The sequence below is a fragment of the Sinocyclocheilus grahami genome, unplaced genomic scaffold, assembly GCF_001515645.1.
Source record: "Sinocyclocheilus grahami isolate Dianchi unplaced genomic scaffold, SAMN03320097.WGS_v1.1 scaffold126.1, whole genome shotgun sequence".
Classification (NCBI taxonomy): Eukaryota; Metazoa; Chordata; class Actinopteri; order Cypriniformes; family Cyprinidae; genus Sinocyclocheilus; species Sinocyclocheilus grahami.
In genome coordinates, this window is record NW_015505305.1 from 1,832,181 (window position 1) to 1,847,696 (window position 15,516).

At 38.1% G+C, this 15,516-nt stretch overlaps 1 protein-coding gene across 1 annotated transcript; it reads right to left on the reverse strand.

Annotated features, from left to right (window-relative positions):
* Positions 1-573: 573 nt before the first annotated feature.
* On the reverse strand, positions 574-13,378 carry LOC107590294 (adhesion G-protein coupled receptor G2-like). The gene is made up of 16 exons (XM_016279003.1): positions 13,294-13,378; positions 12,886-13,003; positions 11,853-11,887; positions 5,917-6,136; positions 5,682-5,838; positions 5,425-5,586; positions 4,692-4,811; positions 4,556-4,601; positions 4,334-4,437; positions 2,214-2,335; positions 1,768-2,039; positions 1,606-1,687; positions 1,243-1,526; positions 995-1,096; positions 762-890; positions 574-683 (listed from the first exon to the last, which is right to left on the reverse strand). Exons 1-16 carry the CDS (start codon positions 13,376-13,378, stop codon positions 580-582), a joined length of 2,142 nt encoding a protein of 713 aa, XP_016134489.1. The 3' UTR covers positions 574-579.
* Between the last annotated feature and the right edge of the window lie 2,138 nt (positions 13,379-15,516).

Consider the following 15,516-nt stretch of genomic DNA (forward strand, 5'->3'; position numbering starts at 1 on the left):
TCTCAGTTTTTCTACAACACGTCTGACAGATTTATATGGTTTTTAAGACAGAATTTAAGATTAAAAGAGAAATCCCCTTTTTTCCTTCATTTTAAATGTAGTCCTAAATCTATTATAAAACTTTTTTAAAAGTACTATTTGATGCACTTGCATCATCTTAGCTTTATTTTATTATTTATTATTTGCAGAAGAGTTGTTTAATACTGTTTGCTGAAAATATATAGGAGTTTAAAACCCTTGACGCTGCAAAAGCAAAATATACCATTTCCTCATTTCTCAGTACATGGAAATACTTTTACGCATTGACTCCCATAGGTGCATGCTCTTGCTATTCATTACTCAGCTGTGAGCAGCCTGATTCAATAACCAATAACAAAATGTCTGGCTATAAAGCTGAAAGCCTTACTGCATGTAACATTCATTCAGACAAACTGATGACAAAAGACATTTGTTTTCGAGCTGAGTCACTAGATTCTCATCTTGGTAATACATTTTTTTCAGGCATGACAGAAACAGAATATTTAGTGGTCTGTTTCTTCACATAGAGTCCTGTCTGCGTTTATAATCCTCTTCTAAAAGCTATTCAGATCTGAATCGTGGACGGATTTGACTGTTCATCTCGTTGAGGACCACATCGCCATTCATTTCCCCTGATATGATCAGACTGTCATCCATTGGTGAGCCTGTAATGTGAAATTAAAGAGTTAAAAACAGTCTTGACTTGTATAAAATGCCTTTGCACATTTCTTGCCAGAACAGACCGATGCCTTGGGACGGCACTGAGTCATCGCTGCTCACTGAGCTTCGAGGTCCACTGTGGATCCCTGAATCTGCCGTCACAATCGAAGTCTTTTTATTGTGGTTGCTCTTTGTGGCTGTCTGACTCCACTCTGCAGAAAAAAAACATTTGAGAGGTTGAAAGGAGACACCCATAAAACATCTATTAAAGGTAATCTGCAGCTAGTTTTTAGTTTGGTCAGTAATGTGGCGATACCTAAATTTTCAGCCAATCGTAAACTGACACAGCAGAGGTACATTCTCCACTGTTTACGGACATTTTCCTTCAGAGCGCAGTGGAAAATAAAAATAAAAAATCCTGAGAGAGAAAGAGAACAATAAAAAAATGCCCTTTTTCCATCAATTGACCAAGGTACTTGCATTACACAAAAAAAAAACTATACTTCCAACTCTATTATGTAGACTTTTTGAATAAAAGAAAAAAATAATACCATTGTTTCTCACCCTGTAGGGAATTTAAAATGGTAAACATGTACGTGAAGGCCAAATGGACAGGTCCCCATGCGAAGAAGGCGAAGCCCCATGTAAGCCCGAGCAGGATAGTGAGTCCCGCAACGCTTCGTAGGTCATGCAAGCTGCTGCGATACTGATTATTGTGAGGGTTTCGGCGCTTGATTCGTCTCAGATGGATCATCACCACCACAAACATGGCCAGGTTCAACACAAATATGATACAAAAGTACGCCACAACAGCCACGTAGAACGCTATTTTATTGTTCAGCCAACAACTAAAAGAGAAATATAGAAACATTAGGAGCGATGACATAATGAAGACTGATACCTTTAAATGATGAGCTGAATACTTACAAATCGTTAGTTCCACCAGAAAATCGGCCATAGTTCTCTTTGTTTACCGCAATCACAATAATGACAACAACCAAAGGGACTCCTGCAAGAACACATCATGAAATTAAATCAGGAATCATCTACAGCCACAAACCACATGGCTAATTTAGCAGCTGAACTCACCCCAGCCTACCAGGGAAAATTTTAGCATGTATCTGGACATGAATTTGTTGAAGACTTTGATGATAGCCAGGTACATATGCAGAGCCTCCAGCCCCATCCAGGTGAAGGAGACCAACAGGAAGTAGTGCAGGAAGAAGGCTGTGGAAATGCACAGGCCTTCAGCATCTCGGTACAACGCCAGCCACGAGTCCAACAAGAACACCAGGTTCAGCAAGAGCAGGCTGAAACACAAATGGATCAAGATCTTTGAAGGGATGTCACGTCGGATTTTGCTGAAATGAAACAGAAGAAATGGTAAATAAATGTTCTTTGGGTATTACAGATGGAAGTCCATTTTTGTTTACAGTTGAGAATAATTTTGTCGCATATTATAAGATACATCACAGAGGTTTTTGATTAATCTCATTTTAGGGCTTATAAACACTGAGAAGGAGGATGTTACTCACTCAAATGCGAGGTAGGTGAGCAGAGTAACCGAGAGAAAGATGGCGGACACCCCACATCCGATGTAAGTGATGAAGGTAAGGATTTTGTCCTGTAAATCAGGTAATCTTTGCTGGCTAATGTTCTTTAAAGACAAAACAAGTTGCAAAAGATTAATGAAAGCTTTGTACTGTACAACAATCCCAGAGATGTGTAATGTATAGCTAATCCAGGGCTTAAAAATAAGGATGGCCAGTTTAAAGTATATGGTACACTACCTGTTTATACATACTTACACTTTAATAAGCTCATAGAACCAGCAATACACCATAAAGCATATGCAAATTGTTTTCCTACTGAATTCAGATGGTTACAGCTAAAAAAAATGTTGTGTTTAAAGTTCCCAGGACCTTTAAAATTGCGGTTTTAAACTTGGCATTGCAAATTAAACTGGCTTGTTATTAGAGAAAAAAAAATCACTTTAGTGTTGTAAACTGTAGTGGATTAATTGTTGGTCATTCTGTTTTTGTACTACTACATGGTAGTCCGTGGTATAATGCGGAGTCATCAAGGTGCCAAAATTTAAAAACTCTCATTCCTATTCCCTGAACCCCGCTTTGACCCCTGAACCAGCTGCCTTTATTTCACAGGCATGTCTATAAAAATGCAAAACTCAAAACAAAAACAAATGAAAAGGTTAATACTGACGCAAAAAAAATATGTGAGACAAATTTGACATTTTCTGTATTATTCAATTTAGCCACCCATTTTCACAGCTCCAAGAATAGCCACAAGGGTAGAGTGAGATTTGGGGAGAGGGGGAAATATAAAAAAGTAAAGACTAAAAAGCTTTAAAATATTCCTTGTTGCAAACAAAGTTCTCCAACGCCTTGGACCACTCCACTGTACAACAGGGAAATATGCCTTGTTTTTTTTTTTTTTTTTTTTTCCCCCCCCCCCCCCGCCCCAATTGGTATTTTAGGGTCAGTAAGACTTTTTGAAAGAAATTAAAACTTTTATTCAGCAAGAATAAATCAAAAGTGACTGTAATATTGTAAATTTTTTATGTTTCAAATAAATTCTGTTCTTTTTAACCTTCTATTCAAAAAATCCTTAAGCAGCACAATTGTTTTCAACATCAATAACAATACGAAATGTGTCTTAAGCACCAAATAAGCATATTATAATGATTTCTGAAGGATTAAATAACTCTGAAGACTGAAAATTCAGCTTTGTCATCACATAAATAAATTACCTATATTAAAATACAAAAGAGTTATTTAATTAGTAATATTTCATAATATTACTGGTTCCCTTTCATGGGAACTTCGAACTGCGTCCGGTAGAGTTGGTATTTAGTGCTCGCCATGGTTCTGGCTTGCACTCCCCTCAGCATGGTGGCGTGGGTATACCGTTCCCCATAGCGACCCCTAGAGGACGCAGTTCGAAGTTCCCATGAAAGGGAACGTCTCGGGTTACTTATGTAACCATGGTTCCCTGAGTAGGGAACGAGACACTGCGTCCTCTAGGTTTCTTGCCATGCTGCGGACGCAAGCTTCAGAAGAAGAAGTGAATGATGTGTAGCTCCCGGCGCCGATTTATACTCTAGTCGCACCGGTAGTGACGTCATGGCTGTCGCCGGCCAACGAGTTGGTGCTTTTTCAATGTATGCTTCAGACACGGGTCACGACGAGGCGTCCCCCATAGCGACCCCTAGAGGACGCAGTGTCTCGTTCCCTACTCAGGGAACCATGGTTACATAAGTAACCCGAGACGTTTTCCTGCTGCTTTGATCAAATAAATGCAGCCTGAGTGAGCATAAGAGACTTCTTTTAAATCTCACTGATTTATAGTATATACAGTTTATGTACAGTATGTGTATTCCTGACAGTTATAAAAACGTTTAAAAAAAATTAGTAAAGCTAAACATTTTTTTATGTAAATGTAAATTTAAGTGAAAATGTTGGCAGGCCAAATAAAAATCCAATGTTGAGGCCTGTGCTCATCACTCTTTGTGCTCCGTGTATTTAGATATCAAGCATCTTTCTGACTTAATAAATGTTCATTAGACATGATGTGAAACGCTAATTAGATAAAAGATGTGGACATTTCTGCAGAAAATCCCACACACTGGGATACTTACCAGTAGTACAGCAAAGCTTGTCAGGTGATTGCAGCTGCAGATGGTTTCATTCTCTGTGCTGTTCTTGACATAGCAGCCATTGTGATTCCAGCCTCCTAAACCTCCTAGAAAATCCAAAACACATAGGAATTAAAAGACATTAATTAAGACATTAGACAGATCACACATTTCATTAGGTCTAATAACAGTTTCTCAGGAGTTCCTGGAGGTGTGTAATCTCACCGTTTTGGTGAAAGTCCCAGAATACACAGGAAGCTACATAGTTCCCCTGTGGGAAAGGAGTTAAGGAAGAGATAGATCAGACAGTTTTCAGCTGGCAGGGAGATATGATGTACAGTAAACATGTTAGCACACACACCGGAGGCTGCTTATTCCGCAGAGTAAACTCAACATTCTCCCTCAGTTTTTTGATTGACAGGTTAGCCACACTAGAGCCCAGAATGTGGCTGTTCAGCATATGTTGACTCAGGTTTTTATCCTGTAGATAGATGCAAAATCAAAGAATCAACTGATGAGGCAGATTCATATCTGTAAGCTTTATTTCGGAAAATGCTATCCGGTCAGTGTGGGGTGTCTGTTATGGTGCTTTTGCATCCTTTGAAGCTTTAATACATGGTAATGGGAAAAGACAGAATGACATGAAGGTGAATAATTATTGAAAGAATTTTTTTTCTGTAAACTATTGCATTTAATCTGAGGGCAACTGGATTTCTGAAAATGTTATGTACAAACATTGTTCAGTGGCAGAATGTGGCTGTTCAGCATATGTTGACTCAGGTTTTTATCCTGTAGATAGATGCAAAATCAAAGAATCAACTGATGAGGCAGATTCATATCTGTAAGCTTTATTTCGGAAAATGCTATCCGGTCAGTGTGGGGTGTCTGTTATGGTGCTTTTGCATCCTTTGAAGCTTTAATACATGGTAATGGGAAAAGACAGAATGACATGAAGGTGAATAATTATTGAAAGAATTTTTTTTTGTAAACTATTGCATTTAATCTGAGGGCAACTGGATTTCTGAAAATGTTATGTACAAACATTGTTCAGTGCTGCCACCTTAAATGTAAAACTCCAATCAACCCAGTTTTACCTGAAAAAATGTGCTTTTCTGAAAGAAAGTGAACTGGACTCTAGAAGCTATCTTCTTTTCTTCTGGAGAGAGGTTCTCTGTCAGGGACGCAGGTAGTGTTATTTTGGCCAGAGGGGAGGAACTTTCCACTGCCTTGACTTGTCTCTGAAGTCCTTTTGTGACCTGTATAACCAGAAATATAAACACCAAATTTTGAGTGTGACTTCCAAAGACATCCTAAATGTTAACGGATTGCTTTGGACTTCAGTTGTTATAACCTGTGGGTTTAAGGGATCTGCAATTGAGAATGATGTTGTCCCAAAGTTGCTCCCATCAACTTTGGTCACAGTCAAAGCGAATGAATCAAATGTGATGTTTTCAGTCTGGTCGCGAATCACAAGTTTCAGACCCAAATTATCCACAGCTTTGATTAATCTACAAAGCACAATACATTATTTGCATACAATTTTCAGGTTTCAGACATTAAATGCTTGTGTTGCACATGTATCTCACCGGTTAGAGGAGGCAGCCAGAGTATCTGTAGAGCTGTTAAGAAAGTTGTTGATGACGGACAGCACTGTTTGGCCTAGTTCCAGACTAATGTTGGGTGCGGAGATAAGATTCTCTAGCTGGCTGACCAGCTGACTGACCTGAGTTGAGTTTAAAGATGCCACATTCTGTGTTTGATTCAGAAGATTGCTAGCCACTGCATTTGGGCTTTTAGTTGTTGCCTCTGAAAAATGAACAAAAATAAATGAGCTGTTGTTGTAGATATGGCATGTAAATATACAGTGGCACCAACACATATTTTGATAGTGAATTTCATTGCATTAGATACAAATTAACAAGCGGCATCTGCAAACTAAAGCTTGCTAAAGCTGTTCTCAGAACATTTGTTAAAATAAATACTACTTTGATATTTTTCTATATTTGCAAATGTTTATTGATTATTTAATGTAAGTCAATGGGATCCAATGATATTGGAAAACATTGAGACATTGTTCAAAGTATCCTTTTCAGTTTTCCACTGAAGGAAAAGGTTTGGAACATGTGGTCAAGTAAATTATTATTTTTGAGTAAACTATTTATTTTAAGTTTGACTTAAGTGTTTCAGTACTTTTTTCTGATGTGAATGCGTGAACCTAGAAAAGCATTTATATTTGGAATTTTGAGTCAAGAAACTAGAGTCAGTTTTGGAATGTTGAGTCGAAATATAGTCAAACCTGAAGTGGTTGCAGGTGTTGTTGGCACAGCTGGAACGGCAGGCCTTGTAGTGACTGTTGTTGCGTTGCTTTTACTAGTCGTTGGAGTTGGAGTAATAATTGGAGCTACTGTTGTGGAAGTGGAGCTGTTCTGAGAGCTTGGATGCATCACTGATAGAGCAGTTGTGGAATCTGTACTGCTATTTGTGATAATGCTAATACTGGTAGTACCGGTATTTGTTGGTATGTTGTTCGGAATGCTAATTGGATTTGTTGTTGTAGTTGTGTTAGTAATTATATTTTCAGTAAAGGTATTTTCTATTGTACCATTTGACTGTGTTGTGTTAAGGAGACTAACTGTTTTGACAGGCTCGGAAGTGGAGTTGGTTGGCCCACTAATATTTTCTGTTGTTGGAAAGGTTGTTGTATGTATCTGTGTTGTGTTTGTGATATCAAACTGTGTTGTATTAACTGCAGGGCTTACTGTTGTGTTAAATTCTGATGTGCTATTGGAGATCTCTGTTGTGTTGATGCTACGATTGACATCAGTCCCATTGAAATTGGTTACATTCAATGGCACATCTGTTGTGTTAAACAAGGCTGTGTTCATTGTAAAGGCTGTTGTATTTGATTGTGTTGTATTGAACAGGGGGTCTGTTATGTTGGAATAAGTTACATCAGTTGTATTAAAAGTTGTGAAGGTAAATGAATACATTGTTGTATTGAATTCTGGTGTTTCTGTAGTGGTATCAGTTTCAGCATCATTGGTTTCCAGTGTAGAATTATTCTCAAGTTGTGTTGAGTAATAAGGAATGGCTGTTGTATTGAATTCAGTTGTACTGTCAAGAGGATGAGTCGTGTTTGATTCATTAACATTACTTGGTGATTCTGTAGAGTGGGCTAGGATTGTATTATTTGAGGGTGTTGCATCTTCAAATAGAGTGGTTGTGTTATATTGTGTAATATGTGGGTATTGTGTTGTGGTATTTAAGACAGAAGAGCTCACATTTAAATATGTTGTGTTTTTGTGGTTCTGAGTCATTTTAAGTGTTCCGTTAAACTCTGTCACATTAAATATTGATAAATCTGTACTATTTTCTATGAAAGTTGTTACATTATGCGTAAATAATGTAGTGTTAAATACTGTTGTGTTGTCTTGCCCAGTAGTGTTCAAATGTGTTGTGAATGTGGTGGTGTGTTGTGTAGTGTTTAATGAGGGTGGTGTTGTATTTAGGTGTAATGTGCTTTGTGATGGTATTGTCAAGTTAAACAGTGTTGTATTAGGCGGAAAAGTTGTGGTGGTGGTGAACCCTACACCAGAGATTTGAGAACTACTTGTGTAAGATTGCGTCACATTTTCCACAGTTTTGGATGTGAAAGTTGAGTTGAGAAGTGTCACTGTTGTATTGATTGGCGTGACTGTTGAATGATGTAGTGCAGTTGTGTTTAGTGGCATGGCAGTAGTAAAGCGAGGTGTGACTGTTGCATTTATTGGTCTAACTGTTGTAGTAATGGTTTCACTTATCTGTCCCAATGTATTAAGTGGTGTTGCCGTTTCCACGTCAGAAGGTGGTACAGTTAGGTTGAGTGGTGTGACTGTTGTATTGACTGGATATGTTAAATTGCGTACTGTAACTGTTGTATTGACCGGTGGGGTTGTTCTATTGAGTGCTATATCTGTTGTACTGACGAATGAGTTTGTTATATTGTGTGTACCTGTTGTGCTAACTGGTGAGGTTGTTATATTAGGTGTTGCATTTGTTGCACTGACCAGAAATATAGTTATATTGTGTTGGATACCTGTTGTATGGACCAGTGAGGCTGTTACATTGAGTGTTGTATCTCTTGTGTTTGTCGGTGAATTTGTTATATCAAATGTGGTTTCTGTTATTTTGACTGGGGTTGTTATATTGTGTGTTGGATCTATTGTATGGACCAGTGACGTAGTTATATTGTGTGGTGTACCTGTTGTGTTGACCGGTGAGGCTGTTATATTGAACATAATATTTCTTGTACTGACCGTTGGAGTTATGTTGAATGTGGCTTCTGTTGTATTGGCTGGTGGGGTTGTTATATTGTGTGTTGTATTTGTTGTACTGACCAATGTGTTTGCTACACTGACTGTTTTATCTGTTGTATGGATCAGTGAGGTTGTTAAACTGAGTGTTGTTTCTGTTGTTTTGACTGGTGAGGTTGTTATATTATATGGTGTACCTGTTGCGCTGACTAGTAGGGTTGTTATATTGTGTTTCATATTTGTTGTACTGACCGGTGATGTTGGTATATTGCTTGAGGTACCTGTTGTTTTGACTTGTAAGGTTGTTAAATTGTTTGATGTAGCTGTTGTGCTGACAGGTGGGGTTGCTATATTGTGTGGTGTACTTGGTGTATTGATCGGTTGAGTTGCTACATTGAGTGTTGTATGCGTTGTACTGACCATTGAGGTTGTTATATTGTGTGATGTGCCTGTTGTATGGACAGGTGAGGTTGTTAAATTGAGTGTTGTTTCTGTTGTTTTGACTGGTGAGGTTGTTATATTGTTTGATATAGCTGTTGTACTGACAGCTGGGGTTGTTATATTGTGTTGTGTATTTGCTGTATTGACCGGTTGAGTTGTTACATTGAGTGTTGTATGTGTTGTACTGACAGGTGGGGTTGTTATATTGTCTGTTGTATCTGCTGTGTAGACCGGTTGAGCTGTTATATCGAGTGTTGTATCGAGTGTTGTATGTGTTGTACTGACCGTTGAGGCTGTTATATTGTCTGTTGGATCTGCTGTGTAGACTGGCTGAGTTGTTACATCGAGTGTTGTATGTGTTGTACTGACAGATGGGGTTGTTATATTGTCTGCTGTATCTGCTGTGTAGACCAGTTGAGTTGTTACATCGAGTGTTGTATGTGTTGTACTGACCGTTGAGGCAGTTATATTGTCTGTTGGATCTGCTGTGTAGACCAGCTGAGTTGTTACATCGAGGGTTGTATGTGTTGTACTGACCGTTGAGGCAGTTATATTGTCTGTTGGATCTGCTGTGTAGACCAGCTGAGTTGTTACATCGAGGGTTGTATGTGTTGTACTGACCGTTGAGGCAGTTATATTGTCTGTTGGATCTGCTGTGTAGACCAGCTGAGTTGTTACATCGAGGGTTGTATGTGTTGTACTGACCGTTGAGGCAGTTATATTGTCTGTTGGATCTGCTGTGTAGACCAGCTGAGTTGTTACATCGAGGGTTGTATGTGTTGTACTGACCGTTGAGGCAGTTATATTGTCTGTTGGATCTGCTGTGTAGACCAGCTGAGTTGTTACATCGAGGGTTGTATGTGTTGTACTGACCGTTGAGGCAGTTATATTGTCTGTTGGATCTGCTGTGTAGACCAGCTGAGTTGTTACATCGAGTGTTGTATGTGTTGTACTGACAGGTGGGGACATATTTTCTGCTGTATCTGCTGTGTAGACCGGTTGAGTTGTTACATCGAGTTTTGTATGTGTTGTCCTTACCGTTGAGGCTGTTATATTGTCTGTTGGATCTGCTGTGTAGACCGGCTGAGTTGTTACGTCGAGTGTTGTATGTGTTGTACTGACAGGTGGGGTTGTTATATTGTCTACTGTATCTGCTGTGTAGACCAGTTGAGTTGTTACATCGAGTGTTGTATGTGTTGTACTGACCATTGAGGCTGTTATATTGTCTGTTGTATCTGCTGTGTAGACCAGTTGAGTTGTTACATCGAGTGTTGTATGTGTTGTACTGACAGGTGGGGTTGTTATATTGTCTGTTGTATCTGCTGTGTAGACCGGTTGAGTTGTTACATCGAGTGTTGTATGTGTTGTACTGACCGTTGAGGTTGTTATATTTTGTGATGTGCCTGTTGTATGGACTGGTGAGGTTGTTATATTGTGTGTTGTAACTGCTGTATTGACCAGCTGAGGTGTTACATCAGTTGTTTTATGTGTTGTACTGACCATTGAGGTTGTTATTTCATGTGGTATACTTGCTATATTGACTGCTGTATTGGGTGTTGAATTGAGTGGCAGGCTTCCTGTATAATGTGACACAGTGTTTGTTTGAGTGACTGTACTGTTGATGGATGTATTGGATATTAGGAATGTTGTATTAAGTGGTGTATTAGAAGTGTTTGTGATAGATGGTGTGACTGCAGTGAGGGTTTGGTTGGTCAGTGACCAATCTGTAGTTACTGACGGAGAAGTCATGTTTGGGAATGTAGCACTGCTCTCAGAGCTTGTTCTAGGAGTGACAGCTTGAGTTGGGTAGGACTCAGAAGGTGAGACTTCACAGCTCTCATTTAAAATAACAGCAAATGTCTGACCCTGTGCACTGAGAAACAAAGAGCAAGACTGGAAAGTTTGTTTGAAAAAGGTTTTTGTTAGTCCTGAAACAACATTCTTGTCAAACAAATAATCCTAACCATTATATACTGCTAAAATGAGGAAATGATAGGTTGATAAGAATGTTGTTCAAAACCACAAATCCAGTACTAAGCCTGAAGCTGATATCTGATTGGTTGACAGGAATGCTGTTCTAGGACTAACACTAAAACCACATTAAATGGCTATGTTCACACTGCCAACAGTTCTGATTTGCTTTTTGTTTGGACTGGTGTTTAATCATTAATCATTCAGTTTGGAATATAGTTTGAATGTTTTGTAAAAAATAAAATTCGATTTGAATTTGATATCAAGAAATTTAGATTTTCAGTGTGAATATAGCCCATGAGACATGGAAATATATTAACTGAAATTTGAATAATTTAAATTTGATACAAATGTGGAGTATGCACAGTGAAAAATATGGACTAAATACAAGATTTACCATTTCAAACTGTCTTTGATGTCATCAATGTGGCTGGAACTGAAATTTACAGACATCCAAGTGAATGTTGAGTTCAAAGGAATGGTTTCCGAATCAGTGGGCAAATGACATATGGCTGTATAGTAGAGTGAATAAAAAATAATTGCATTTTTACTGTTTACACCACTTGGATAAGCTGTAATTGGGGAATACCAGTACATACAGTTCAACACTCACCTATTCGACTGAGAGGTCCATCAAAACTAATGTTGGTACTGTCCTTCCAAAGAACGGCAATAGCAGTACTAACAGTACACACATCCAGCTCTTTTGAGAGCTGCAGAGTTATCATACACGTGTAGAGCCTGAGGAATTACAGACAGGTTAAGCTGTCTGTAAATGCATGCAGACACACATAAACACTCACGACAGTACAACTTACCTTGTTCCTTCACCAAAACATTCCAAGTGCATTCCCTGCAAAGTATCAATCACAGCCTTTTAGAGCAGATACAGAAAACAAGATTTGACCCACTTGTAACAAGATTATTTTACTGAAGATGGAAATAAATGGATGTTTACCTGATACAACTGGGATACTTTAGTAAAAGAATTACACCGAGACCTATGAACATGAAACATGACCGACCATAAAGAGTTTATAATAATAATAATAATAATTAAGTTTCATATATATGCACAATAAAAAAAAAAAGTTTGACCCCAATATTTTGTATTTATGTTATTTTTGACAGAAATTGCAGACATACCTTTGCATTCCGGAGTCATTGCAGGGAGTGCTCAACTGTATAACCTATTGGATGGAGCAATAGAACTAATAAGACAATAACCGTATTTTGTCATTCACTGAGGTAAAACACTATTGTAACTTGCCAATCTTTATATAGCAGTGTTTTGGTAAAAGACTTACTAAAGGCATTTTACCTGTTTGCAAGAATCGTTTCTCTAAAAACTCACCATGTCCTGAACGTAGGGGAAATTCACATCTGGGCTTCTAATATTTAGACGAACAGCATAATATGTCTCTAAAACAGAGGTAGAAGAAAGAGCTTGGAGTCTGATTGGTCCATGACACGTGCTTGTACCTACTCTTACATAGAACAATAATGTTCCTCTCACCATTGTTGGTAGACACGTGACACTCACAATGTTGTTGGTTCTCAACTAAAAAAACAAAATTTCTTTTTTTAATATGATACTGCTATTAGTCAGAAAATGAGGACCAAATAGTAAGTCCAAAGAGTAATAACACTCACCATTGCAGGATTGATTAGCAACCAAGTCTTTAGGAATGAAGCCATTTTCCTTATAAGAACTAATGCAAGAAAGAGCGAACATTGGGAAATGAGTAATACAAACTCATATAAATATTGTAAACACTAAAAATGTCAAAATTGCTTGCTGCAGGACTAATTTAAGAGTGTGGCAAGTCTTTAATCAGTAGAATATCCTACCATGTGACATTGACAAGCCCCTGGGTCTTGCAGAAATCATCATAAGTCATTGGAAATGTGCAGTGCACTAAACCATCTCCAGGGGGCGAATTATTGTGCTCTGGGCACAAGCCTTTACCTATAAACAAAAGCCATTCAGTGAGACTTCAAAAACGAACAATTAATCATGAATCATTTTTTAAACTGCTGTCTGTGATTGTTATATGATCAAATGGGCCACTTTTATTATGCTTTTAATGTGCCTTTTGTCATTTTGAAGCAAAGACCCAGTCTGCATTCACTTTCACGTTTGTAATAACAAATGGGTGAGTAAATTATGACAGAATTTTAATTTATGTGTGAACTATCCCTGAATACTCAATCTGATTTACTTAATCAAGCCCATATTTATGTGTTTGTCTCACTCACCCACTCTTTCTACATCTCCCAGAAGCTGGATCTGGATTGATGGGTTTACAGTCCCATTTTGCACCAGCCTTCGGAGGATGCACATATTCACAGGTTGACTCAGCTGTAGCAGCACAGTGCAGTTTGTCCTTCTGTAATTATTACAGTAGCAGTGTTACTTGATGTTAAAATACAATGAAATCATACTTGTTCTGTAGCTTAGAGATTTAGGTTTGACTTACTGGATGTTCTGCTTGGCTTCACATCTAACCTCAGCAGTCTATATTAATGAAAAATAAATTTTATAATGATGCAGTGTTGGACAACATCAAAGTTCAGCCCTGACCTGTTCTTTGAAAACAAGTGATACTTACCACAAAAACTACGTCAGTTTGGCATGATGCTGTATTGATACCTTTTGTTGAAACTCCAGCAGAACAGGTGCTTTTATTAAAAAGATCTGAAAACTGATTATAGAGGGGGGAAGGATCAGGAATTTGTTTAAAATTAAAAAAAAAAGAAAAGAAAGAAAAACCCTTTATTTTATAAAATACCCTTTAGTTTCTAAAATAATTATACAACACAAAAATATTATTAAATATTATTATTAATATTACGTCACACATTATATACAGTGCTACTTAAAAGTTTGTGAACCCTTTAGAATTTTCTATATTTCTGCATAAACATGCAAATCCTGAAAGTTGACAAAGAGAACCCAATCAAACAATTAAGATAAAAATATATACTTTGCAATTTATTTTTTCTAGAAAATGATCCAATATTGCATATCTGTGCGTGGTATGTGAATCTCTAGGATTAGCAGTTAATTTGAAGGTGAAATCAGAGTCCATCTGTTCAGAGTTGTTTTCAATCAATGGGATGACTATCAGGTGTCAGTGCGTGCCCTGTTTTATTTAAAGAACAGGGATCTATCAAAGTCTGATCATGTTTGTGGAAGTGGATCATGGCATTAACAAAGGAGATCTCTGAGGACCTCAGAAAAAGAGTTGCTGTTGCTCATCAGGCTGGAAAAGGTTACAAAACCATCTTTAAAGAGTTTGGACTCCACAAATCCACAGTCAGACAGATTATGTACAAATGGAGGACATTTAAGACCACTGTTACCCTCCCCAGGAGTGGTCGACCAACAAAGATCACTCTAAAAGCAAGACGTGTAATAGTCTGCGAGGCTGCAAAGGACACCAAGGTAACTTCTAAGCAACTAAAGGCCTTTCTCACATTCTCATTGGCTAATGTTCATGTGTTCACCATCAGGAGAACACTGAACAACCATGGTGTCCATGGCAGAGTTGCAAGGAGAAAGTTTGCTAAAGATCATGTGGACAAACCAGAGGACTATTGGAGAAAGGTTTAATGGACGGATGAGACCAAAATATAAATTTTGGGTTTAAATGAGAAGCGTTATGTTTGGAGAAAGGAAAACACTGCATTCCAGCATAAGAACCTGAAACATGGTGGTGGTATTATCATGGTTTGGGCCTGTCTGCTGCATCTGGGCCAGGATGGCTTGCCATCATTGATAGAACAATGAATTCTGAATTATACCAGAAAATTCTAAAAGAAAATGTCAAGACATCTGTCCATGAACTGAATCTCAAGAGAAAGTGGTTCTTGCAGCAAGACAACAACACCAAGCAAGTCATTTTACCAAAGAATGGTCAAAGAAGAACAAAGTTAATGTTTTGGAATGGCTGAGTCAAAGTCCAGACCTTAATCCAATTGAAATGTTGTGGAAGGATCTGAAGCAAGCAGTTCATAGGAGGAAATCAGATTAAATACAACACAGCAATAATATACACACTGGCCTGAAGAAAATGGGTGTTCATTCAAAGAAGGTTTTCCTATGAATTAATTAGTAGAACAGTCCATTTCTCCTGTGCATTTGTACCCCTTGTTTCTGGAGAAAGCAGAATGAGAGCCGGCTCGCATTCCACAAGGTTGTAAATGTATCGGGTTACCATGAAACCAGGGTCTTGTTCGGCGTCCTGGGGTGTTACAAAGTATTTGTGAAATCTAGCTAACAAAATATATATTGTGTGTTGGAGTGTTCCAGACGCTACATCCATAACATCACAAGAGTTGAAGCAGTTCTATACTGAGGAATAGGCTAAAATTCATACAAGTCGTTGTGTAGGACTGATCAGCAGTTGCAAGAAAAGTTTAGCAGCAGTTATAGGTGCAAAAGGGGGTCAGACCAGATACCGAAAGCAAAGATTCGTA